Source organism: Petromyzon marinus, chromosome 1 (assembly GCF_048934315.1).
Source record: "Petromyzon marinus isolate PM22_M1 ecotype Great Lakes invasive population chromosome 1, UKy_Petmar_22M1.pri1.0, whole genome shotgun sequence".
Classification (NCBI taxonomy): Eukaryota; Metazoa; Chordata; class Hyperoartia; order Petromyzontiformes; family Petromyzontidae; genus Petromyzon; species Petromyzon marinus.
This window is the reverse complement of record NC_133667.1, coordinates 9,744,503-9,772,420: the sequence shown is the minus strand read 5'-3', so window position 1 is coordinate 9,772,420 and position 27,918 is coordinate 9,744,503. Positions and strand designations below refer to the sequence as shown.

The 27,918-nt window shown below is 47.7% G+C and overlaps 1 protein-coding gene across 2 annotated transcripts; it reads right to left on the bottom strand.

Annotated features, from left to right (window-relative positions):
• Positions 1–20: 20 nt before the first annotated feature.
• On the bottom strand, positions 21–27,839 carry LOC142917881 (uncharacterized). 2 transcript variants are annotated; one of them, XM_076062250.1, is made up of 9 exons: positions 27,380–27,839; positions 25,375–25,446; positions 17,178–17,253; positions 8,732–8,866; positions 5,913–6,023; positions 4,382–4,489; positions 2,850–2,917; positions 1,194–1,512; positions 21–779 (listed from the first exon to the last, which is right to left on the bottom strand). In XM_076062250.1, exons 1-9 carry the CDS (start codon positions 27,446–27,448, stop codon positions 244–246), a joined length of 1,494 nt encoding a protein of 497 aa, XP_075918365.1. In that variant the 5' UTR covers positions 27,449–27,839; the 3' UTR covers positions 21–243. The 2 variants fall into 2 exon arrangements, with proteins under 2 accessions (XP_075918365.1, XP_075918370.1); XM_076062255.1 differs by lacking the exon at positions 25,375–25,446.
• Between the last annotated feature and the right edge of the window lie 79 nt (positions 27,840–27,918).

Here is a 27,918-nt window from a genome sequence, read left to right as displayed (position 1 = left end):
TCATGTTTGGCTGTTAAAACGCGTGAACATGAAATTACTATGGAGGAGCATCCTTTTGGTAAGATATTTCCTTTCCAATAATTATTGATATATAGAGATTATCAATGCACGTGGCAGTGAAAACAACATGGTGAATGGAAAAACCTTCATAAAACCTTCCTTAGACTTTGCTAAGAGAATTTGGATGGCAATTTGATCTTGTTTATTATTTTCCACGGATAAATTATTAAATCTATATCCATTTTAATTGTTGTTAACAGGCTCAATAGTGAGAACCCCAGACCATACCCATAGAGCAACATGCAGGGGTTCAGAGAAGCGAGCATAAAATGTGTGTATATGCTCATTGTTGTCAGCATTGTAAAATAACAGAACCCGTTTATCATAGTCCAAGCCAACACCGATTCTGCGAGGATGATCACCCACTTCCAGCTCCGTACTATGCTGGTCGTGCCAGGCCTTGTATTTGTCCTTGTGTTTCCATAAACACCAGGACCTGCTGTTAAATCCCATCAGGCATGCACTGTCTTGTTCTTTACGTAGAATACTCTGGTAAGAGACACCAACACGAAGGTTGACTGCATCCCCCACATTCACCACCCAGAAGTGGCATCCTTCAGAGAAACTCTCAGAGGACAGCACCTGTGACCAGTATTTGAACCGATCTGGGTGATCGGGTTTATCTGGAGGGCTCTTGAACCATACCGCTGTCTTGCCATCATCTGAGATGTTAAGTTCTGTATGTGCAGTGTTTGGATTAAGAGTTGGAGAGCATTTTACTGCAAAGAAACCAGTGAAACATGTCAACAGACATTCACAACCAGAGTTCTGTTTATAATTCCAAGATTTATAACGCCTAGATTTCAGTAAAACAAATTATTTTAATATATTGCAATTTAAACAATTACTTAATGTTTGTACTTAACAATACAATTATGATTTGAAGCTTTCATGACTGCAGGAATCCATACTCTTTAGTTATTTCGGTAAAGTCACGTCGGTATAAAACAAAATAAATCACGTTTCGATCGCAATGTATACTAAAACGACACCTAGCATAAAAATGGTGTGACTTAAAATGTGCCCTATACAAAAAGTTATTTTCATTCTATATTTACCTTTAGAATTTATATCCATGATTAACTAAGAAAAGTCCCACAATGAGGCACAGTTGCCCATCAGATCCCACATACCGGCGGAGTCGAGCAGGGTCTGCAGCTGCGTTTGCTTGTCCTGTCCTGCAAGGATCATCTCCAGGAGTCCCTGGCACATCTCTTCACGCTCACCAATAAAGTATTTCAGTATAAAGATTGCACGTGCTGAGATGTCAGTAATTTCGTAAGCCTGCCAGAACACGGATATGTCAATCTCGTATTTGTTTTCCATCTCGTACATGAAATAGAAGGTGTTTTCAAAGATGGATTTATACACTTCTGGCAGCAACTTATGGAATTGCCGCCAAACTTCTCCATCACTGGACTTCATTCTCTTCTCGATGAGCATTCGTGGTTCCTGTCCACACGGGAAAGAAGCCACGAGGGTAATTTGTTTTCATGTAATTTCTATGGTTGTAGATTTTACTATTGCATTATTTAACATCATTCCTCCAAAGTTGCTAAAATGGAGTGTTATATATTGGGTGCGTATTATTGAAACATGAACATTTCTGTAAAGGGATAAATTACCCTGCCATTGTAATATGGAATTTCCTCTAATAGTTTATGACTACCCAAGACATTGGACTTTATTTGTGCAGGATCCCACAATTGTTATAAAGGTGACAACTGACTTCCCAAAGGTATTATTTTACAGTTGCACTACTTCTTTGATATTCATTTGTTACAGAGTACTCTGCCAGTTTTTGGATTAATTACGTGGTGAATCGGATAACACAAATACACAATTTGGGAAAAAAACATTCTCCCCTCTGGTTCGATTTGTGCTGCTGGATGGCAGGCAAAGTCAGGACTTAGTGACCTAAATCATCAGCCGCATGATGCTGAGTGGAGCTTGTATGTGATTTCCCAGTAAGCGTGGAACGTTGGTACAACGGTGCAACCACACATCAACGCTGGCCCAACATTCAAGGTCTACCGAGCTTCCATCTATGGGCGGGAGGAGGTAGGGCATCTGCCATTTTTCAATGGCCCTCGTAATTGACCACAAAAAAGTAGTCAATTACAAGTTATAATTAATGGATATAATTAATCATTCCAGCTATAGCTGTGATTAAATGTGTGACTTTGGACCCTCTGGCCGTTTATTGTAACTATCTTGCACAGATTACTCGCTTTATTTGTATAAGAAAATTCTAAATTTAAGACATTTTGAGAAATATATAACTGGGAAATTCCTTCCTATTGTTTCTATTGCATAAAGTGTTCTAAGAATGATTGGCATTCATACCTTAAATGCCATAGCATCTCAAAGCCACTTAAAATAAAGTGAAATGCAAAACACTGAAAATAGAGCGAGAGAGTAAAAAGACGAGATCAAGACGATACAAAAGATCCATGGCAGAGGGACACGACCAACAGTGACTCCCGCAAGTACAACAGGGTAACATACAGACAACTGAGATACCTAGGACCAGCAGAGACCAAAAGAAGTCTTGAACAATATGAAGGGAAATACAACGGCCAGCTTGGGCTAACCATCCTAACACACTACCAAACCACCACCATCACCACAATCCACAACACTAAACCACTGCACCAAAAGTAGCGGTAAATAAGTTCTGGGAGAGTCTACACGCCACAATTAAACAGTGGAAAGCTCCACAAGAGTACACGAGTTCCTGTGATGCAATGTCATGACAGCCAGCCCCCAGCAGATGCTGCTTGATTTACCTCAAGGACATCCTTGCACACTTCCACACGAAGAAGGGGCGCAGTCTCTGTCATTTTGCCAGAATCATCTGTTCCCGTACAAGAAGACAACGTGACACATGTCCACTCAGTAGGATCTACTGAAATCATTGCTAATGGTGACCCTGAGAGCACAATGTATGCCTTAGTCTGTTATTACAATGGTATTATGGGAGTGTGTCTAAAAGTGAACCTGCTCTGGTCTTAAGTAAACTTCAAAATGTGGGGTAAAAAGTTTGCAAGGCACGTGATCATTGTGGCAGTACAGGTGTGAGATTATAGGATGGTCTTGTCAGTTAATAGATGTGCACTGAAACAATTGTACAGCAATTAAATTTATATATATTAATTTATCTGTTGTGCATGATGCAAGCTCTTATTATCAAACATATATTGCGACTAAAACAGTCTGATATATTGACTAACATTTATTTGAGTTGTATTCTGTGCTTAAATGCACCACTATTAGCAATGTGGAAAATCTTAATGGTAATGTGTGTCAGCTGTTTCATGAAGATGGAATTCTGGTCCTAAATGTGTAGCAGATATTTGGATGACAGTATCAATGTACATTACATTGTAGAGTCACACATATTCTTTTCTATGGGCGCTAGCCGATCAGCAACATTTACGTCGAGGTTTCTGAACCAGTGAACTGCTGCAAGACTAGTCTGACGAGTCTCTGAAATTCTACCAGTGCAATTTAAAAGCGTGCAGTGCCAGTCTATGTGATCGAAGGTTTGAGATTTGTGTCCGCAGTCATACTGTGTGCTAATCTTAAATTTTCAGTCCATAATGTATCCAAATTTGCCATTCTGATTAAGTTAAATACAGAGCATTTATTTTCCAGAGCAAATTGCAATTGAAGGTTTCTTCTGTGGACTCCGTGATTAAGCACTTGTTAAGGACCTTGGCATTGTTCGAGATTACTCTCTCCCACGACTCAAGTTTGAATGAGGGCACTTTGAGAGCTTAAGCTCGATCTTCCAGTGGGTTTCAGGTTTTTAATATAGACTTCCTAAGGTTCTGAAGGTCCACTTGAATTGGTAGGTTTGGCATGGCCATAGAGCAAGTATAGTTGTGGGATGGTTTTTTTTGTCTGTAAATTGTTTAGGTGGATGTCTGGTCACATTTGGTTGATGTCAGTTATGTTGAAGAGTAGTGTGAAGCACGAACAAGGAAAACATTGAGACAAATCAACACAATACAATTATTATATATACATTGTAGTGTCTATATGGAAATGCATAACATTCATAATTGTGGACGAGAAACTTAAGTCAAGATTTAGCATTATTCAAATGCTGCTCAATAACATTGTAATAAGCAGGATTACTGCTTAGTCTTATCTTGGACATTGCACGTTTTCCTTCAAGTTTTTGTGATGTGCACTGGGAAGTCTTCCAATTAATCTACAGCCCTGATTTGTCTCCTCAAGAATAGCTCGGCCACTCATTGAAGCATTGGTCTCATTACTAAACAATGCCAATTATATCAAGTGCTCTGTTTCTTACCAAAGGTGTATAAGCATTTCTTCTTCTGATAAATCAATAAGGGCACCACCACCAGAAGAATGATCACAATTCCGGTAAGAATTCCAATGGGAATTAGAATGTTTTTTTCTGCAGGTAGAAAATGACAGAGCACACACATTCAGCATGCATATGTATTGACATACAATTAAATGCTAAGACTATTATATATCACCCTCTGAAATAATGTTACATCGACACAAGTGCCTATGCTTTTATATCAGTGCATCAACCAATTTACATTTGGTCGCAATGTTGTCTAGTAACATGTATTTAAGTAGCAAACTTGGGGATGGTTTATACTGGCAAAGTCTCATCAGCAGTGTGGCCAATTATACAAATGTCAGCAAGATGTTGTGGCAAGAGCTAGCCACAAACATCGTGACGACTTAGTGCCACACTAAATTTGCTTTGCTGTAGGGATCTGCTTCATGACGTAAATATGCACGATGAAGCCTGATGGATCAAATTATAGATATGATTTTTAACATACTGTGGTGGGCAACAGGGGACAATGTAGCAAGATTCGTTGTTGTCCTGTGAATCTATGCAACCCCTTTTCAGCAACCCCCACTAACCAGCGTGGTACAGTTTTGTAAAATAACATCCACAATCCACATGTATATGTGTATGTTTAACTTATTTCGCACTGTATGTAGCCAACCGTACTAATCGGAGGTGTGGGGGAAGGACAACAAACAACACAACCAGTTCTAAACAAATGAGTTTTGAATCTAGATTTCAACGTGCATAGATCGAAAGGAAGAGCGTTCCAGACGGACGCAGCACATCTGAAAGCACACGATAAGTGACCGTCTCTGTTGATGGCGAGCCAAAAAAAGTCACTGTGATGATGACCGGAGTTTGTGATGGTTTATGCTCATGGAAGATCAGCAAGGTATTGTGCTTCATTTGTGGCAAGCACTTTATGTGTAATGAGTGCGGCCTTATAATGTATTCGTTTGGCAACTGGAAGCAAATGCAGCTCAGAGAGCACGGCACGAACAAGGTCGGATCTTGCAGTACCCGTAACGATACATGCCAAATAATTTTGTACACGCTGCAGCTTGGTAATGTTTTAGCGAGACGTCCCATAGTGAGTTGTGAGTTGCAATATTCGAGCCTTGTCGATACTAAGCTACACACCACCGTGTTGGCTATGTCATGACTCAAAAGTGGTCGAATTTGTCGTAGAGCCCTGGTATGAAAATTACAGGACCTCATCCAGCAGTGGATTGACAAAAACATGTGTACTGTACGTGACAATTATGGTTTCTTTTTTGATAACACACAATCCACAATTGTGCAAAAATTTACCACACTGAAGAACCTGATTTTAACTCAAGTGGGATCTTCGAAACAGCCCTACTGTTTAAATTGATAATATATCAATGACGTCCAAGATGTGTAAATTCATTACCAATTGCAAGTTGGTGAATTTCCTGATGCCAATCGCCCTTAATGTGCATATGTTGGTAACAGAAGCTATAGAAATAAACAGGACATTTCTCACCTGTGTCTGATGGAACTCCACAAGGCTGTGAAGGATGAGGCCGACTGTATCCATCCTTACACTTACACGCAGTGTCACGAGTGACAGTACAGTCCTGTTGAACATCTTCATCTACACAGCAGATAACAAAAGGAAACTTGATCTTGATTTGAAGCTTTCGTGACTGCAGGAATCCATACCCTTTGGTTCTTTTGGTAAAGTCACGTAGGTAGAAAAAATAATAGATCACGACGTTTCGATCGCAGCAACAAGTGACCGTCTTCAGGTGAGAGAATCAGACTGCTGTGGACGAGGCACAGCAGAGGGGTGGAGGGGGGGGAAGTTGCCGCATCGGGCACAATCGCTGGCCCTACCCTTTTGCTTTCAGTTTGGTGTTTTAACATCTTAACACCTATATAAGCAGTGAACTCAAGCACGTACACCAAGCTCTTAGGGCTAATGGTTACTCCGACTATACAATCCGCAAAGCTATCACTCAAACCATGAAGAAGAACCCTCTTGAGGAGCCTTTCAAAACCATCACTTTACCCTACATTGCTGGGATCACAAAAAAGATCTCCAAAATCTTGAATAAACACAAGATCCAGGTCCGTTTCAACACATTACATAAAATCCGTGATCTGGTTCCGTCTGTAAAAGATGTGATTCCGGACATACAATACCCTGTGTCTACAAACTAAGTTGCCTCTGTGGTAGTAGTTACATTGGAGAAACCAAACGCCATATCTCGGACCGCATTCGTGAACATAAAGCAGACCTTAAACACGGTAGGACCAACACCTCGGCCGTAGCAGATCATTGTTCTAATTCAGTAGGCTCACATGCCATTGACTTTTCCAAGACGGAGGTTCTTTGTAAGCCATCTGGCTTCCATGAGAGATTCGTTCATGAGGCTATCCACATATACAAACACAGAGACAATTTCAACCGAGAAGATGGATTCTATCTTAGCAATCATTGGAAAGATTTGATAAATCATTTCAGTTCTTGATTGATTGTTCACGCTTACAGTGGCTTTCAGACAGCATACATAAAAACAAATTTCGTCTCCCCCCTCCTCTTTTCAAAAAATAGATGGACTAGTCCTGGCAAACAGCCAATCGTTGCGCGTGACGCAAACGTTATTTTTTATATATATATAAATAAATATGCCGTTTTCAAAATAAATTTATGCAAACCGACACACCTGATGATGACCGTTTGAGTTATGGTCGAAACGTCGTGAGAATTTTTTTTTTATTGTTTTATATATATTTTGTTATTTTGTTGTTTCTCTTCAACGTGACTTTACCGAAAAAACTAAGAATATCTTAACACCTGTTTTGTTGCCAGAAAAAAAGGGGAAAACCTATTCTTATATTTTGACACTGGCAAAGGAGGTCCCATGATGATTAACGAATGTTTGTTGTTGTGAAAAGGAGCTTCATAGCTCATTGGATTCCTTCAGTGTAAATGAAGATTCCGATTCTAATGTATGGATGAGGGGCGTTATTCTTTGATCATTATGATCATAGTGGGTCAGATTTATCTGTAGCATGGCATTCGAGAATGAATGCCTCCCCGCAAGTCGACCCAAACAATAATCGCAATTATAATAACATATGCGCGATGAGGTGAGTTTATCTCATCTGGTCTCCCCTGTGGAGGTTCATCAGAGATGAGATGAGGGACCAATGTGATGGCAGTTTAATCAACTATGGATGTTGCCTCTCCTCTTTAATGTTGCATAGTACTCAATTTGTATCACCTGGCGATGTATGAAACAAAAAGAACCAGAAAAATAATTTATCCGGGTGACTTTGCCTGTAATCTGCCATGGACCCTCTTGACTGTGTAATTGTAAATATTTTCGATGAGTTGTTAATAACCAGGATATTTTAATCTCAACTCTAAAATAGGACGGGCTAGAGTTTCCAGTGATGTCATATTTGTATATGATTGCTCTGTCAAGGTTTCTGTGCGTGTGTTAATCCTTTTTTTAAGTTTCATTTCAGCTTTTCGCAAGTATTTTGCAGTTCTTAGACCATCCTACATTTCCAACGTATGATACATTTCCTCTTTGTTTGTGTGCCTTTTCAATTGCTGCAGCTTCTGGAGCCAAATTTCTGTAAAACTCGACTCACCATCTTGTCCTCACCCTGCTGACCGTGGTCTGTGAGCCTGCAGTGCAACAGGGGAGTACCGGTTCAAACTGTCTGCGCCATCATCATCATCCTCCTATTTTCCTTCTTCTCTTCTGAGCAGCTCAATATCGTCACAGCCATATTCTTTCCGCTATTTAAGAGGGAGGCCCTTTCCCATGAATTTAGTGAGATGATCGTCATATGTAGCAACAAGATGGATACTGCCTTGCTCAAGTTGAGATAAATGAAGATCAGCTAAAGGATTGGGGTCCACGGGAGGAACGTGGGGATCCTTCTGTTCAATCTGCCCATGTCTTCAAGCATCGACCCCAGCCTCTTGTGCAGTAAAGCGAGTCCTGTTTGGAGTGCTGCGACCCAATGAAATAACCTGAAAATATTTTTCTCAGTCTGCCTTTAACTTCATGGATGTAATCTTAGGTGCAGCCTATCAATCAAAATGCATTCAACCAACCTCGGATATCATCGACCTCTATCTTCTTCTCACAATGTTTTCTACACCACAACACACTGTATAACTAATTGCATGGTGATACAACTCGTTTTCTCATCAATCTGGTTACATGAGTTGTTTGTTTTATTGAACATAGAGTGATTTATTAACCTTTGATGCGTGCTTCTCCACACTCAGATGACATCTATATACAAAGATGAAACCTACTCATGTGGAACTCTTACAGAAAACATTGCAGGTGCTGCACTTTTTGCATTCAGGACCACGGTTTGCAACATCCATGTAGTTCTTCCCTGGCGAGCAAGGTGAGCAGAGTGAATCACCGCCATCAGAAAAGCAGTCGTGAAACCAGCTGCTACCTGTAAAATGGACAAGTTCAAATAATAACGGGATCAGAAAGCAACTTTTAGTTCATTTTATTTTACATTTCAGGATTTTTTCCTGGAAATAAGTTTTTTTATTTGGATGCTTTTCAAATTGATAACATTTTCTACAAAGAATAATATTAATTCCAAAGTTGTATTATTAATTGCTGATGCCTTTTTAAATATACACCAAGGCATGCTGTAATGAAGAGTGTAACATTTCGATTTAAAGCTTTCTTGACTGCAAGGATTCATCTTCTTTGGTTCTTTCGGTAAAGTCACGTAGAATGAGAATAAAATAATAAATTGATAAAATAAAATAACGCAATAAAATTCTCACGACGTTTCGGCCACAACACAAGCGGCCTTCATCAGGTGAAGGGACGAGACTGTCTGGAGGACAGCGCTGGAGCGAACACAGCCAAGCTCATACCGCGACCTTTAAGCTGTGTGAGAAGAAACAGAGCGCCTTGACAAAGGAATTAGCATAGATTTCGATTTAAAGCTTTCGTGACTGTGTAGTGTTGTAAGGACGAGCAGACTTCTTTAGGAGGCACACTCTGTTTATTGTATTATTTCCTTATACAACGCTTAACACACACAGAGGGATATTCGGTCCCCTCACCCGATACCCTAGGGAGGTACAGCCTCCGGACCTGGCGGGACTCTCACGTCTACCACTAACCTCCTTGGTACCTAAGGAGGTACAACCTCCGGACTTGGCGGGACTCACACGTCTACCGCTATCCTAGTCCTCCGGCTAGGACCTAGGGGAGGCTATCTGACCCACCGCTGGCCCGGTGGGTCCTGACCACTGGGTATGCCGAGCCTTAGCCCTTAGAAGGGCTGAAAGGCTGGTCCAGGGTCCTAGCTAGGCTTCAGCCCAGTCTTCTATCTTCGTGCAGGGAGAGAACTCCCCGAGGTCCGTTGGGTCACCCGTCTTATACCCCTTCGTGGCCAGGTAGAACCAATCATACATTCCCACGTGGAACCGTCTGATTGGTTCGCACCAAACCCTGGCCACGATCCGTTTCACCTCGACTGACCCCAACCGTTGTACCCAGGGGTAATGCTGCACTGCCCTGGTGGCAATGCAGGTTACGCAACAGCGCGTAGTTAACACCTCTACATCACCCCCTCCTTCGGAAGCTCCAGCCGTCCCGGCTGCAACAATGGGAAACTCCGAAATTACCAACGGTAGAAGAATTGTGAGTGTGCCTCACGAACAACAAGAACAATTAAACCCCTATGAATACCCCCCTTAACAACATAACATATGTACAAGGCACTAGACATGCCAAAAAAACATTATAACAACCGGCGAGATTTCGCGCGCGTGCGTTTCGCGGGACCATCGTAGGGGATGGCAGGCTTTGTCGGCGGCACAAGGGAAGGAGGAGGATGAGCCAGAGCATCCGGTGGGCCTTTAGGCATCTCCACGGGGACACCTGCTGCTCCACAGTCCATTGAGGCCGAACGTGGCCTGCATGGAGCCGTCACTCCCGCGTCATCTGCAGGAGGAATGACACGCCTGCGCTGTGGGTTAGGCACCAACGGGGCAACATCCGGCTCGTCGGACGCGTGGCACACTCGGCCCCCATGTCGTGTGTGTTGTGGAGGGACGCATGGCGTGACGAAGGGTTTTAACCGAGAGGGGTGAACGCACCAGCGACGCTGTCCCCAGCTAATTTTAACACATTGGGGACGCAGGACTTCCACTACCTCAACCGGGCCTCGCCATGGTCTGAGGAGTTTGGCCGACGTGGACACCGGCACCTGGGGGCAGTGGAGCCATGCCCTGTCTCCCGGTGCCCACTGATGCGTGTACGACCGAGGGTCCCGCAGTCGCAAATTCGCCCGTTGGCGGGAAGCCGAATTTTCAATGGCGGCCTCCCGTGCCTCGGCCAACTTACGGAGGTTGAATCGCAAGTGGTCAACGAGCTTTGACTTTTGCGGTGGCTGTTCGATTTCCAGCCGAACGTCGGCGGGAGGAAAGGCATCCCTGCCGTACATTAGAAAGAACGGGGAAAATCCCGTCGCCGCGTGAGGTGCCATACGGTATGCGGCGAGGACCCCCGGAACCTGCAAGTCCCAATCGAGGTGGGATTCATCGACCTGATGGCATAACATAGCGGTGAGAGTTCTATGAAGGCGCTCCACCATGCCGTTGGTCTGGGGATGGTAGGGCGAAGTGCGCACTTTCTTAGTGCCCAACAGGCGGCACACATCAGTCAGCAAGGCTCCCGAAAAATTTCTTCCCTGATCGGTCAGCAACCGTTCTGGTGCGCCCTTGTCCAGGACGTAGCCTTGAACAAAGGCGTCCACAATGGCCACCGCCGACCGGTTCGGCAGGGCATAGGCCATAGGCCACCATGTAAAATACTCTACCCCAACCAGAAGGTACTTATTACCCCGTGGCGTAGTAGGAAAAGGGCCCAAAATATCGAGAGCCACCAACTCATTTATACGAGAGACCGAAATGGGTTGCAGGGGTGGACATGCCGGTTTAGCCGGCGGTTTACGTTGCGCACAATGGGTGCATCCCAGCAAAATGTCAGTGACGTCGCGCAGCATGCCCGGCCAGACAAATTGCAACCGCAACAACCCAATGGTCTTATGAACACCCAGGTGCAATAAACGCTCATGCGCCGCCCATACGGCCTTGCATCGCAAGGCGAATGGCACGACGATTTTATGTTGACACGAGTCAGCATCCCAATACATCAACAAGCCGCGCTTCATGACAAATGAATTAAATTTGCCCTGTCTTGGAACCGCATTATTCGCGTGGCGACGCAACCTAGCCCCAGCAAATCGTCACTGGCCATTGGATCTGCATGATCCAACATCGGCGCTGAGGCGGCGGGAAGTGCGGCTGACACCGTTGTGAGAGGCGCGACCTGCGCAGGCAGTGGCGGCTTACAACGGCCCGAGCCCAAAAAACACGCACATTTTTGAGCCGGCGGAAGGCGAGACAACGCATCGGCATTCGTGTGTTGTGCACCCCTACGGTAAGTGACATTGAAATCGTAGTCCTGAAGGACTTCGAGCCACCGAGAAAGCTGCCCGGACGGTTGGTCAACCCGCAGAGCGTACTGTAAAGCCGAATGATCAGATCGCACGGTAAAATGCTGACCATACAGGTACGGCCTGTATTGCTGAATAAAAAAAACAATGGCCAGCAGCTCACGTCTGGTCACACAGTATCTTTGTTCAGCAAGAGACAAGACTCTGCTACCATAGGCAACAACCCTTTCAATGCCATCAACTTTTTGGGACAGAACACCCCCAATCCCCGTATTGCTAGCGTCGGTGTCCAACACGAATGGCACGGAAAAATCGGGGTAGGCAAGGGACAGTACCGTCACGAGCGCGTTCCGCAAGGAGTCGAACGCAGCCTGTTCTGCATCCCCCCAATGAAACGCCACCCCTTTTGACGTAAGGGCGTGGAGCGGCTTGGCAATCGTCGCGAAGCCAGCAACAAACCGGCGGTAGTACGACGCAAAACCAATAAAACTACGAACATCGCCCGCAGATGTAGGGGTCGGCCAATGTTGAACGCATTTGATTTTTTTCAGGGTCGGTAGAGATGCCCGAGCGGCTAACTATGTGGCCCAGATAGCGCACAGACTCACGCAGAAAGTGACACTTCTGCGGCTTGAATTTCAAGTTAGCGGCCCGCATTTTCAAGAAGACAGCACGCAACCGTTCGATGTGTTCGCCGAACGTGCGGCTAAAGACGATGACGTCGTCAAGATAAATGAGACATGAGTCCCACTGGAGCCCAGCGAGGACCAGCTCCATGAGCCTCTGGAACGTCGCTGGGGCCGAGTGGAGACCCATGGGCAATCTATTAAACTCGAAAAGGCCCTGTGGTGTCCGAAAAGCAGTCTTAGGTTTTGACGATTCGTCGAGGGGGAGTTGCCAAAACCCCGACAGAAGGTCCAAGGTGGAGAAATAGTGCGCCGCTGTCAGGGCATCCAATGACTCGTCCATACGAGGGAGAGGGTAGGCGTCCGCTACCGAGATTTTATTCAGGCGCCGAAAATCAACGCAAAAACGGAGACTGCCATCGTGCTTTTTGACCAGCACTATTGGAGCACCCCAGGGACTAGTGGAGGGAGAAATTATATCGGCCTTCAGCATGTCATCCACAGCCGATTTAACATGCTGTTTCTCCGCCGGGCTAAGCCGAAACGGGTTTTGTCGAATTGGGGCAGCGTCACCAGTATCAATGTGGTGACGCAGCAGCTTGGTGCAGCCAATATCAAATTTAGATTTACTAAAGACATCGGAAAATTCTCGCAGAAGAGCGCGCAATTTAATTCACTGCGAATGAGACAGATCACCCATGTCTGTGCAGAGCGCGTCCAACCATCTCTCATCCGATTCGGAAGGAGGTGGGACCTGCGGCGTGTCATGCACGTGTCCCGCGACTCCGGTCCCCAACGGAACCGGGGTCGCGTGAGCGAGCACAGTTCCTTGCGGAATGACGGTTGTGGACAATCCGACATTCAAAACCTGCAAGAACAGCTCCCTGTCGGCTGCTACGAGGGTCTGTGCAGCCACCAAATCTAACCCCTTAGCAGCTGCGTTTGAAGGCCCCAGAAAAAGGCCATGTGCCGAGGCCTCCGGGGCTAGCGGTTTTTTAAGTTGCAAGGGCACGAGCATTTGTGTCCCTGGCGGAATGCGGACTGTGCTCGCGACAAACGCCTGCACCGAGGCACTAGCCATGCGCGGATGTGAGGGTGTGGGCAAGAACGGCATCCGTCGACCCGACGGGAGTTCGATGCAGCCTTGATCTACAAGGATCTTAATAGGCATTTTCGCGAGAAAATCAGTGCCTAACAAACACGGCACGGCGAGGGAAGAAGAGACCAAAATAGGCCCTGCCAATTTAATGTCTCCAATCGAAATTTGCGCCCGAATTTGCCCAATAATGCCAAGTGAACTGCCATTAGCGGCGAAACACGGGATAGAAACCCGTTCCAAGGGGCGGCATCGTACGGGCAGTATATTGTAAATCAAATCCGAAATGATCGTAGCCGACGCACCAGTATCGACCAACACGCGAAATTCCACACCCTCGATTGATCCGACAACCACGGACGAACCTGCCGTCGCTGCGACTACCCTATGGGCCAACTCAGACCACTGCCCAGGTCCGAGTGGCCGCAAACAAACGCCAGAATATCCCCCATCATACGCCAAATCGCGAGCCCTTCTTATGGTGCGTTGCAGTGTGTATGGTGTGAATGAGGGCCGAGCGTGAGAGGCGTCGCGACTTGCCTGGTTTTGCCGCGATGCCGTGGACGTCTTGTAGTCCTGGCCCCGGGATGCAGAGGGGCGTCGTCGAGGCGCACGGCAGTCAGAGGAGATGTGGCCTCATCGGCCACAGTTGAAGCACGTCACGTCGCCGCGTGGAGCAGGCCGTCCCCGCTGCTGGTCGTTGCGGCGACCAGCGTGGTCGGACGATCGCCGGCCCGTTGACCTGGTCGCCATGAAGGCCCGGTCGGGGGAGAACTCGGCGTCCCTGCTGGCAGGCTCCGACGTCGAAGCCGAGGCGGCGATGGTCGATTCCGTGTGGAGCAGCAGATGTGCGTGGATGCACCGAGCGGCTCGTAGCGAGCACATACCGTCGTCGTCCACCGCTTGGATGACGATGCGCAGCTCGCGCGCCAGCTCCAGCATCTTCTGGAGAACGATGGCATCGATGGCCTCGTCGTCCATGCGAGGGTAACCCGCTCTTGCCATCGCCAGTAGAGCGGTCTGGAATGCCAACGGAGACTCTTTAGGGCGGCGTCGCCTGTCGTAAAATCGGCAGCGGACGTCGGATGGAGGCCCGTACACGTCGGACATCCGTCGGAGGGCCGATTGAAGAGTCGCCCTTTGTTGCCTGGGGATGGTGAGGAGCGAGGCGAGAGCGTCGTCATCCAAAGTGGCCGGTAGTGCTCGGAGCGCCTGTGCGTCCGACCAGCCCACCATCTCTTGGTGGCTCAGGAAGCGACGCTGGAACGCCGCCCAGTCGCCCCCTTCAGATGTGAATTCTCGGAAGATGGGCAGGCGTTGTTGGAGGGCGAACGTCGTCTCCCCCTCAGCTTGTACCGTCTCGAGCCGGAGATCGGCGATTTCCCGGCCGATAGAGTCTACTGTACCGTGTCGGTACAATGATGATGCGGCGTCCGCTGAGGAACTTGAATTCGCAGCGTCGCGTGCTGATGACGTTGCGGGTTGTGATTGGCCCCCCGCGTTCCCAGGATGCCCCTGGCTTCCGCTTCCGGCGGAATCACGTGGTTCCCCGGCTGGAAAATCAAAATGTCTGCCCCGGCCGATGGCGGGAACGTCTGCCGGCGGTTGACTCGGCCTGCCCGCAACCTCCAAGTTGATCTCTTCAATAATGGAGGCCGCGGCGTGTAGGAGTTGAGCGAGACGGCCGTGTGCTGCCCTGAGTCCGTCCCCCATGGCAGGGGGAGCAACCGGCTGCTCAACCGGTGGCTGGGCGGCCGTCAACGCGGCAGCGTTTTCAGCGGAGCTGGCGGTGCTTGCAGGTGAGACAGCGTTATCTTCGTTCTGGCTCCGCGCGTGGGCTGAACTTCTGGTTTCCATTTCCAACCACTTCTGACTCCAGTTGTAGTGTTGTAAGGACGAGCAGACTTCTTTAGGAGGCACACTCTGTTTATTGTATTATTTCCTTATACAACGCTTAACACACACAGAGGGATATTCGGTCCCCTCACCCGATACCCTAGGGAGGTACAGCCTCCGGACCTGGCGGGACTCTCACGTCTACCACTAACCTCCTTGATACCTAAGGAGGTACAACCTCCGGACTTGGCGGGACTCACACGTCTACCGCTATCCTAGTCCTCCGGCTAGGACCTAGGGGAGGCTATCTGACCCACCGCTGGCCCGGTGGGTCCTGACCACTGGGTATGCCGAGCCTTAGCCCTTAGAAGGGCTGAAAGGCTGGTCCAGGGTCCTAGCTAGGCTTCAGCCCAGTCTTCTATCTTCGTGCAGGGAGAGAACTCCCCGAGGTCCGTTGGGTCACCCGTCTTATACCCCTTCGTGGCCAGGTAGAACCAATCATACATTCCCACGTGGAACCGTCTGATTGGTTCGCACCAAACCCTGGCCACGATCCGTTTCACCTCGACTGACCCCAACCGTTGTACCCAGGGGTAATGCTGCACTGCCCTGGTGGCAACGCAGGTTACGCAACAGCGCGTAGTCAACACCTCTACATCTGCAAGGATTCATCTTCTTTGGTTCTTTCGGTAAAGTCACGTATAATGAGAATAAAATAATAAATTGAAAAAATAAAATAACACAATAATATTCTCACGACGTTTCGGCCACAACACAAGCGGCCTTCATCAGGTGAAGGGACGAGACTGTCTGGAGTCCAGCGCTGTCCTCCATTCTACGTGACTTTACCGAAAGAACCAAAGAAGAATTAGCATAGAATTTAGCATTGAAATAGCTGAGTGATTAGCTTGTGACTGGTCACAGTTATTTCAATGCTAAATTCTCCTGTTTGATTTGTACTAGGTGCCTCTGTGAATGTGTATGCTTTGACTTTAACATAGCCATTTCTGTGACCAGTCACAAGCTAATCACTCAGCTATTTCAATGCTAAATTCTATGCTAATTCCTTTGTCAAGGGGTGCCTCTGTGGATGTATATGCTTTGACTTTAACATAGCCATTTCTGTGACCAGTCACAAGCTAATCACTCAGCTATTTCAATGCTGAATTCTATGCTAATTCCTTTGTCAAGGCTCTCTGTTTCTTCTCACACAGCTTAAAGGTCGCGGTCTGAGCTTGGCTGTGTTCGCTCCAGCGCTGTCCTCCAGACAGTCTCGTCCCTTCACCTAATGAAGGCCGCTTGTGTTGTGGCCGAAACGTCGTGATAATTGTATTGTGTTATTTTATTTTATCAATTTATTATTATTATTTTATTCTCATTCTACGTGACTTTACCGAAAGAACCAAAGAAGAAGAGCGTAACAGGGTCTTTAATTTGAGCACAGAAAAAATGGCATGAGTCCATAAATGTGGGCATTATCACACAGCTGAATACTGAACAGCTGACTTAATGTAACCTAGCCCATTGATGATGGTGATCAACTTTAGCCTACCCAGCTATATTCTAGACATGATCTGTTGCAAGCATTGCCGTAATTATACGTGTAATTCTATTTGCAAACCGAATTATCAATTGGTTCTGTTGTCTATATGCAACCCACACTTTCTACAAACTAACGTTTGACCACAAAACAATTGATGTTACTGTTTTGCTTGCTTACCTGCACGACAAAGGTGGCAACAGAACCCTTGTGCCGCTCTGTATTGTCCTTTCTCTTCACATTCATTATTCTCAACCTGAACATGAAATTAAATTAGAACAAGAGTCAGGGCACAGCTATGTGTATGAAACAATGACTCCTCAATAATGCATGTGTTGTGTGGTGCACGACGACTTGGAGGCAAAATTGCTAGTAAGGGCTTTCGCCAGTTTATTAATACAAAGGGGTAACACTACACACCAGAGGTAGGTGTCCCTACACTCGATCCTTCACGCGGACCTCGGGCTCTATCTGCTGCTAGCCTTGGCTATCTCTTGACTCTCTCACTCGAGTCAGGACGGGAGCTCAACCAAACCCGCTCGACCGAGGAAAGCAGCACTCCATGTAAACCTAGCCGGCTCTTGCAGACTTCTCTCAGCCCTACCCCTGGCTATATATTTGGCTCTCCTACTCGTAGAACCCAGACAGGGAATGAGACAACACCATCCGGTCACGAGCAGGAAAGACCTCCTTCAGACACTCACCATCCCGGGCTCCCACAACAACCCCGCTTTCGTCATGACGTCATCGCGCCTCACAGCACGCATGATGTCACGTCGTAATACTACTCCTCTACATTACACCCCCCCCCGTGAAAAAAATCAGCCGTCCTGGCTGTTAACTATACGAAAGCGGAGCCCTGTTTAACCAGAAGAGCAAGACATCAACCAATAACATCAATAACCACAATGTAAAGTGAGTGTGAAGGCGTATCCATCTGCGGAGGAACCAAAGGCGAACGTTAAGGCAGAATGGCAATTTAGGAAGGCCGTAATCTCGCGGAGCAATGAGCCGATCATGACGGTGATGGCTGGAACCCGATGACAATGTGCCCAGGGAGCCGGTCAGCGGAACTGAATGCTCCTTGAGTGCGTGTGAGCTGCTGGTCCGTTCCCACGTGCGGCGTCGGCCGTCAGGGCAGGCAGTGCATCAGCCGGCGACAGGCCCATCGCCGGGGCACCAACAGGAAGAGGCATCACCTCTGGAGCTACTCGGGGAGGTTCTGTGGGCGCACATACAGATCGTTTATCTTGCACATCATCCTGGCACGTCAGCCGCATCAATCACCGGCCGCTTCCAAAGTGTCGATGAATCAACAGGGCTAGGTGGCACATATCTTTTCAGACTAGACAGGTGTACAATCCAGTGCCGGCGACCGAAGCGAATGCGGAAACATTGCGAGCGTCGCACCTCCACGACCTCAACAGGGTCCTGCCAAGGGTGATGTAATTTTGGGGAAGTCACAATAGGTACTTGGGGACAATGAAGCTACGCTCTCTGCCCCTTTTCCCACAAAAGCCCGGAGGCTTGGTGCTTCAGCAAGCGCTCATTAGCTGCTTGCCGGCTGGCCGAATTATCAATGGCCACTTGCCTCACGCAGCCTGTCGAGCACGACTTTCATAGGAGCAAGCACTGCGGATCCCTTTTTCGAAGATCCCAGGTCCATTTGAACCTGAATCAGGGGTTCTGGTTTTCTGCCATACATTAGATAAATAGGCGAAAACCCCGTTGAGGCATGACGGGCCAGCTTGTACGCGGCCAGGACCCCGGGGACGAACAGGTTCCAGTCCGACTGGGATGTGCTCACATGGTGGCACAACATATACATGAGGGTGTGGGTCAACTGTTCAACCATCCCATCGGTCTGAGGGTGATAGGGCGAAGTGCGAATTTTCTTGGTGCAAGCAGGTTGTGAAGAGAAATTGCGACCCTGGTCATAGAACAATTGTTCAGGAGCACCCTTGTCGAGAACATAACCCTGCACAAAGGGCTCGGTGATGGACGAGGCCGATTGGTCCACCAAAGGCCTCGCCATAGGCCAACGTGTGAGATACTCAACTCCCACTTGGAGGTACTTGTGGCCCCGTTGGGATGTAGGAAATGGTCCCAGAATGTCGAGTACCACGAGCTCATAAACATGAGAAACCCGGATGGACTGCAGCTGGGCCCGATCATGGCCAACTGGGGCCTTCCGCCGCGCACAATCATGGCAACCTTTCAGCAGTAGTGCCATGTCACTCTCCACACCTAGCCAGTAGTAATCCCGCTTTAGGGTTAAGAAGGTCTTATGGTAACCAAGGTGCATGAGTTTCTCGTGAATGGCTCGGGTCAATTTCCCTCGCAGGGCAGTGGGCAAGACCACACAATACCTCTCCAGTTCTGTATCCCAATGCATAAGGAGGCCGTCGTGCACAGCGACGACCGGGGCGGCCGACGGAGATGAACTCCGGGCATTCAGCCCAACATGGCGTAACAGCCTCAACAGAGAGGAGTCCTCCATCTGCATCTTGGACCATACCTCTCGAGGGAGACCCAGCCCAAAATCGGTAGGTAACGACATACCTGGAGGGGGGGGGGCACATCGGCCGTTGCAACCAACTGGGCCAAGGTGTCAAATGGGGCCCTGCAGTGACTTGAACCCATGGTACACGCGCTCCCGCCCCCTTCCTGTGGATAACGTCAAAGGTGTACTCCTGCAGCACCTCGAGCCAGCGGGACAGCTGACCCGAGACCTGATCAATACGGAACGAATATTGCAGGGCCGCATGGTTAGTCCGAACGGTGGACCGCCTGCCATAGAAATAGGGCCTGTACAGTTGCACAAAGAAAACTATGGCAAGCAGCAGCTCCCTCCGAGTCACACAATACAGCTGTTCAGCGGGAGACAAAACACGACTGCCATACGCAACGACCCTTTCCACACCATCGACCACCTGCGCCAGGACAGCCCCAATGCCCGTGTCGCTGGCGTCATGCTCGAGCACGAAGGGCCTGGAAAAGTCGGGGTACCCCAAGGGCGGCGCATCCGCCAAGGATGCTTGAAGTGCAACATGCAGCTTGCTCCTCTTTGCCCAGCGAAATTTCTGTCCCTTTGCGGATAGTGCGTGCAGTGGCTTCGCAACCGTCGCAAACTCGTGCACAAAGCGGCGATAATACTAGGCAAAGCCAACGAAGCTGCGTACCTCAGCGACAGATGTGGGAGTCGGCCACGTCCGAACACAAGCTGTCTTTTCCGGATCCGTGGCGACACCTGACGCACTAACAATATGCCCAATTATTCCACCGATGGTTGTGACAAATGACACTTCTGTGGTTTGAATTTCAAGCCCGCAGCACGTACTTTGACGAAGACTGACTCATGACGACACAAGTGTTCGTCAAACGTATGGCTGAACACAATGACGTCGTCCGAGTAAATTAAACAACATTCCTATTGCAGACCCGCCAAAACCATTTCCATGAGACGCTGGAAGGTGGCTGGGGCTGAATGGAGGCCCATAGGAAGTTGATTAAATTGGAACAGCCCCTGGGGTGTGCAGAACACTGTCTTTGGTCTAGAGGCCTCGTCCAGCGGCAATTGCTAGAAGCCTGAGAGCAAATCTAAGGTCGAATAGAACCGCGCACCTGAGATGGCGTTGAGGAAGTCATCCATGCGGGGCAAGGGATATGCATCAGCCACTGAAATCTTGTTTAATTTCCAGAAATCGTCCCAGAAACGGAGACTCCCATCCCGTTTCTTGACTAGCACAATGGGGGCACCCCAAGGGCTAGTAGAAGGGGAGATAATGTATGCTGCCAACATTTCATCAACGGCCAAGCGGACATGATCTTTCTCTTTAGGGCTGAGACAATAGGGTCGTACATCCAATGTCGATTTTTTTCTGGCTAAACACATCGGTGAACCGTTCACTGAGCGCACGGAGCTGCTGGCGCTCCTCGGGGGACAAGAGGGCGTTCTCCCGACACAGCGCGTCAATCCAGGATGCGTCCATCTTTGCATCCTGCATCACGCCCGCCACAACTCCCCCAGCTGGCATGGCATCATCGGGTAGAGAAGTTGGGGTCGCGTGCGCCAAAACAGTGCCGGCAGGAATTATCACCTGTGAAGGACCCGAATGAGGATCTATAAAAATGGGTCCTGATTCTTTGACATGGCCATCAGGGTACGCACCAAACAAGGCGTCCTCGAAAAGTAGTTTGAGGGAGACAACAGATTTCCCGTCTCCGGTGAATGTAAATTCAAGGGTCTGCGCAACCTAAGGGGTACCAACATCTGTGCCCCAGGTGGAATGGTCGTAGAATCCCTGGACAAAGCTCGCACACTGGCCGCAAGTGGGGACAACATGGCGGGAGACTGCAAAAAGTGCAACCGATGGCCTGATGGCATCTCCACACAACCTTGGTCCACGAGTATACAGATGGGCATGTTGGCCAAGAAATTCGTCCCCAAAAGGCATGGCACTGCCAATGCCCTTGAGACTAAAACGGGCCCCTCCAATTCAATTTCGCTAATTCTTATTGAGGCAACAATGTGGCCCAAAATGCCCAAACTGCTGCCTTTTGCGGAAACACGAGCCTCCTGAACCGGCCGTAATGGACCAACGCTATGTTAAAAAATACTTTCGGATACAATAGTGGCCGACGCATCTATGTCCACCAAAACCCGCACTTCAACTCCCTGGACATAACCAGCGACCGCAGAGAAACCTGCCGCGGCCGCCACCACCCGATGCGTTCCATTGATGGATCCGCCTAGGCCAACCAGCGAATGGTAACGAACGAGCACTGGGCGAAGCAGAGCACCTAGTGATGGCCGCATGATCATGAACCCTGACCCCGCTAGATGAGTGAGGTAAGGGGAGCGGCCGAGTGATTGATGCGTCGCGACTTGTCTGGGGCCCAGATGACGACGATGAGGGCCTGCTGAAGGCCCCGGGGGCGTTGCAGCAGCCCAACGTGATGTGGCCCTGCTGACCACAGCGGAAGCAGGTGGTGGGCGCCGGCCCCTGCGAGGGAGGAGCCCTCGCAAGCCTCCATTGCTCCAGCTGGCGGCTCCCGGCATTTTTCCTGCGCCGATCGCTCCCAGCGAAAGCTGCGAGGCCATCCTGACCTTGAGGCATGCCAGCCCCCTCTGGACCTGGGATCCCAGCGCACGCCGCCACACCGGGCGACTGGCTCAGTGCAAGGTGCACCTGAATTCCCTGCGCTACTTTCAGGGACGAAACGTCAGCCTCCTCGGCAATTGCCAGGACTACACCCAGCTCACGCGCAAGGGAGAGCAGACGTTCCAATGCCAGAGAGTTGAGCGCCGCACCACCCATGTTAGGGAATGCCGCCCAAGCCAGCGCCAGCAAGGAGCTGAGGAAAGCGAGCGGTGTCTCGGTCTCCTCTCGCCTCCGCAGGGAAAACTTCAGCCGCGCGCTGGAAGGCAAACTCAAAAATAGCAGCCCTTTGGGCATTTGGCATCGGGAGCGTCCCCCTATCCACCGGGTAAATCGATTTAAATGCAGCCAAAGCCCTGTCATCAAGTGCCGTGGGGAGCACCTTGAGAGCCTCTTCCATGTGCCATCCAACTGAAGTATACGCCGCCTCAAACCGGTCCTGAAAAGCCGTCCAATCGGCGCCTGCCGCAATGAATGGGTGGACGAGTGGCAAGCAACGGAGCTTCTGGCCACCGGACGTTAATACCAGTGAGGGCCCACCAACTGGCACACACGGAGGCAACGCTGGGGAAGCCGTAGCAACGCCGGGTTGCCGAGTCGCTTCGGTAATGGCAGCCGGTTGCGGAGTCGCGGAAAAAATGGCGCCCGGTTGCGGAGTCGCGGCAAAAATGGCGCCCGAATGTTGCGTCTCGTCCTGCAGAACAATGGCGCTCAACTCTGGAGTCACGTCCGTTGTGGAATTGGCGCCAAATATGAACGAGGCGGGAGGCGTAATGGCGGGAATCCGCCGTTCCCGCTCAGAAAGAGTGCTGGGTGCGCGTGGCTGGGCTCCGACTTTGACCATCGTCGAGACAAGCTGGGCGGCGGACTGTAGAAATTGTCTGAGCTGGCTCCTGAGGATCCGGCAGGTGTCCCGCAGTGGTGAGGAGCCATTCACAGCCGCCACCTCCTCCTGCTCTGTTTGGCCCAGCTCCATGGAGCACATCTCCGGGGCCCCGAACTCCGGGGACGTTGTGGGACCCTCCTCCATGCCATCTTCGTCATCGAATCTCACCACAAGTGGGTTCTTCCTCTTCGCCCCGGACTTTGACATGGCGGCGAAGGCTGGAGACACTTCTGGCACCAGTTGTTGTGTGGTGCGCGACGACTCGGAGGCAGAATTGCTAGTAAGGGCTTACGCCAGTTTATTAACACAAAGGGGTAACACTATGCACCAGAGGTAGGTGTCCCTACACTCGGTCCTTCACCCGGACCATGGGCTCTATCTGCTGCTAGCCTTGGCTATCTCTTGACTCTCTCACTCGAGTCGGGACGGGGGCTCAGCCAACACCGCCTGACCGAGGAGAGCAGCACTCCTCATAAACCTAGTCGGCTCTTGCAGACTTCTCTCAGCCTTACCCCTGGCTATATCTTCGGCTCTCCTACTCGTAGAACTCGGACGGGGGTTCAGCCAACACTGTCCGGTCATGAGCAGAAGACCTCCTTCAGACGCTCACCATCTCGGGCTCCCACAATGACCCCGCTTTCGTCACGGGGTCCCCCTTAAGTAGCTCCTGTGACATGACGTCATCGCACCTCACAGTGCGCATAACGTCACGTCGTCATACTACTCCTCTACACATGTAACAATTCACTCGACTCCACATCCCCTGTGTATTTTCGTGATTCAAGGTCAAGTACATTTTTTTGTCTTGCCTGTTAAGCCTCGTTTCTACTGTCTAAATGTACTGTCTCCTTCACACTATCATTTGTACTATCTGTTTTACGTGTACTGTTGTGTCTGTACTGTATGCCTAATTTTTTCAGTCTCATTCTGTTTTACTACCCTAAAGGAAAACACTATTAAAATAATGTATTACTTAAGCAATAAATACAAATATTTGACTTGAAAAATACATTCTAAACATAAAAGTTATTCATTCTGGATTTGAAGTTTTCATGACTGCAAGGATCCATACTCTTTGGTTCTTTCGGCAAAGTCACGTAGCTATAAAATCTAAAATATATTAAATCACGACGTTTCAGGTGCAACACAAGCGTACGTCATCAGGTGGGACAACCACAGCAAGAAAAAAATTGCTGATGTAGGTAGTTGCCTACTTCAGCAATTTGCTGAAGTTGGTAGTTGCCTACTTCAGCATTTTTTTCTTGCTGTGTTTGTCCCACCAGATGACGGACGCTTGTTGTGCCCGAAACGTGGTGATTTAATTTATTTTATATTTTATAGCTACGTGACTTTGCCGAAAGAACCAAAAAGTATGAAAAGTTATTCAATTTAAAATATCGATCAATCGTTAACATCTACTATTGACCATAAAACTCAAGATAATTTGAGCTCAATACGGTGGTTAACATTGCTGTAAAGAATACGAGCATTGATTGCATTTAGGAATGCTTCCATTTAGGAATGATGCATGCAGGTGCTACGACTGTGCTGAATAGCCAGTCCAGATCGCCCTACATCAGTGTTCTTCATTGCAAGGCCCGCGGGCTACTAGCGGCACCTGGTGGCCTTTAGTGCGGCCCCTGACATGCGGCCCCCGAAAATACACAAATGTGAAAACACCCCCCATCATCGTACTGTCAAACCCAATGGTTTCAAATGTATGGAAGCCCTCACAATGATGTCTTATCGGCGAAAGTGGCCCCTCTCTGAAACTTAGAGAAGAACACTGCCCAAGAAACTGGCTGATGGAGGTTCCAGTTAGCTAAGAGAAATTGGCAGGCCCATTCTCACAGTATTCTAAATTTGAGAATTATGAGGCTTACCAAAGCCTTTACTCAAAAATTGGCACATCTATTAGGTATAAAAAGGATGAGTTATTGATAAAGGGTTGTTGGGGACCAACTATTTACTGATCTCAAATATGCTGATGATGCAGTTCCTTTTGGCAGAGCAGCTAGCATCACGGTCCATGGCACTGAGAAATTTTGAACAGGCAAATATTACGATGGGGCTTCATACTTCATGGGCAAAAGCTAAACTTCAGATCGTGGGTTGTAGCTCTGCAGCTAAAAGTTAATGCTGCAGATATGGCCACAGGCCAACTATTGTTGATGATGATGTTGATATTGATGTTCACGTTCATTTGATGATCTTGCTAACAATGATATGTCATTGTATCATGCATTATGCAACGTGTTAATATTTTATACAGATATCATTAAGTGTAACACAAAATAATTTCCTTTAGGGTAAGTAAATACAGTAATACCTCTGTTAACGACTCCTCTTGGAATGAAGATCCGTTATAACGAAGTCGGCTGTAGGGGGACCCTTCAACGCCCTATTTTTGAAAATGAGAAACAAATATATATCTTCTGAAGTCACTCAGTGATTCAACAGTGACATTTAACACGTGCCCTGTGAACTCAACCGAGTGGGGTTTGATTACATTATCAGTAGCCAATCAGCAAAGAGCTAAGGGAGTCTCCCTCTCCGGCCCGCCATAGCTCGAGGTTCTCGTGTTGATAAAATTGTATCGGTTTTTTTTCAGTGACAAAAAATATTTGATTACCCCCAAATTATGTCATCAAAACGTCCATCAAGTGCAGGGGTCGGCAACCTGCAGCTCCAGAAAACGCATGATAATCTTTGCCTGCTCCCTTGTGGGCAGCCATTTGTTGAAGAAGAAACACTTTAATCTTGAACATCATTTAACACAAAGATCATTAACAATTTATTACATACGACATAGAATGGGTCACTATAAACTGTCTTTGTGGCAACAAAATGAGCAATACTTTTATAGAATAACTAAGCAAGGCAAAAACTAAATAGACAGTTTATTCTATAACATATCTTGTTAATTTAAGTCAGAAATTGTCACCTGCTGTATACCTGCTGTTTGTGTTCAAGTAGCTCTGTGTGTGGTGCAGGTCTCGAAATATTTTGGTCAAAAAATGTCCCTTCTCCTTTGAAAAGTTGCTGACCCCTGATCGAATGCAAGCAGCCTTACTGGGAAAAAAGTGCAACGTAAATCTCATCCATCTCTTTGGAAGCGAAAATGCAGATCATAAGGAGGGTAGAGGCAGGAGAGATGGCGTTGAAGTGGCGCATTCGTTGGGATTAGCACAGTCCACCTTAAATATAATTTTAAACCAACTAGACTAAGTAATGGATTCTATTATCCTATTGTTTATTTACCACATCAGAGAAAAATGTAAATTGGTAGTTTATTTCTAAATGGGAGAATTTCAGCAGGTAGGTGTCGTAGTTTTTCAGGCAGAGCGTTCTAAATCACAGCGACAAGGACTAAAAAAGCCCAAACTCCAAAACTGTTTTGCCGAAAGCGTGGCTGACAAAGCAGGTGTGTGAGGAGCTCAAACTCAACTATTCAGGCAGTTGTTGGAGTGCTTTGTGAATTAAGTACAATTATACCATTGGACTTTGCCACAATTTATATCCCAACACACATAAGTGATGAATGATGTCCGGTTGTGCTTGACAGATTTTCTGTCTTGACACTCGTAATCAAACTCATGTGCTTTCATTGTCATTGGCTTTGCTGCTGCGAGTAAGGGTGTGGGACAGCCTGCTATAACAGCAGACAGAACCAATGTGAGATCCTAATGTCTGTGTTATCCTGGTTTTATTGAATTTTAATATCGAGTCTTACTTTTTTACATAGTTTTATTTAATTATAGATCTTGTTACCTGCCTTATAGGTACTAGCTCATCGGATTCCTCCAGTATAAATAAATATTGAGATTCTGTGTTATCCCAAGATTTATGTTTTACCCTGCATTGTGATTGTTGCGGAGCCCTAAAGGTTAGTACGACATATTAAGAGTATCCATATGTACAGTGAAAGAGAGGTTTAATGCAATTATACACAATAGTGATAATAGATATATAGTTCCTAAACAGTTAAAACATCTGAAACATTATCGGCAAGAATCAGGCTAGCCGAAACTGAAGGAGCAGACAACGAGAATGAAAGATCACACATCGTGCATTTTTTTAGATGAGAGCAGCCCAAAATAAGTTTCAACCTCCCATTGTTTGATCGGCACTGAGAAGCAAGAGAAAAATCACGGGTAGTTGAGAGAGAAAAGACCATTTGGGCAGCAGAAGCGACATAGCGACACTTGCCATCGGCTTTATGTCAATGGTGATCGGAGGCTTGGGAAGGTGATGGGAGGCAATGTTAGATTAGGAGCAGCTGATGAGTAAAAAGCGTCTTCCCGTAGTGGGTATAAACTGTATTACGCACTTACCATTGAGATGAACGTCAAAAAGATGATGCCAGAGATCAGCCCCATTGCTGCCAATTGTTTTGGCTGCATCGTTCAAACTTGGTGTCAAAATGGTACTACTGGAGCACGAACCTAACGATGAATAATTAATATCGCTGTTATCTAGCTTTGCTTTAGAAATACTTCACTGTCAAATTATGCAAATACGCCTTGTGGCACTTGAACATTTCTACAGAAGAATCCCAAGCTAGATCACCAGTGGGCTATGAGTGTAAAACACTTAACTGTTAAACACTGTTAATGTCTATATTCTTGGTTCTTTCGGTTTCCCTTCTACGTGACTTTACCGAAAGAACCAAGAAAATGAATCCCTGCAGTCACGAAAGCTTTAAATCAACTTTCAATATCTCTCAAAAGTACATGTAGATGACGATGAATGTACCGTGCCTAGACTAACGACACCCAGCAATCTTGAAACACGGCGACTGCGGCTCCTTTGCAAGTTCCTCATTCCGTGCTTTTCATTGTCGCTTCAGAGAAGTGGTCAAACTGGAAACACT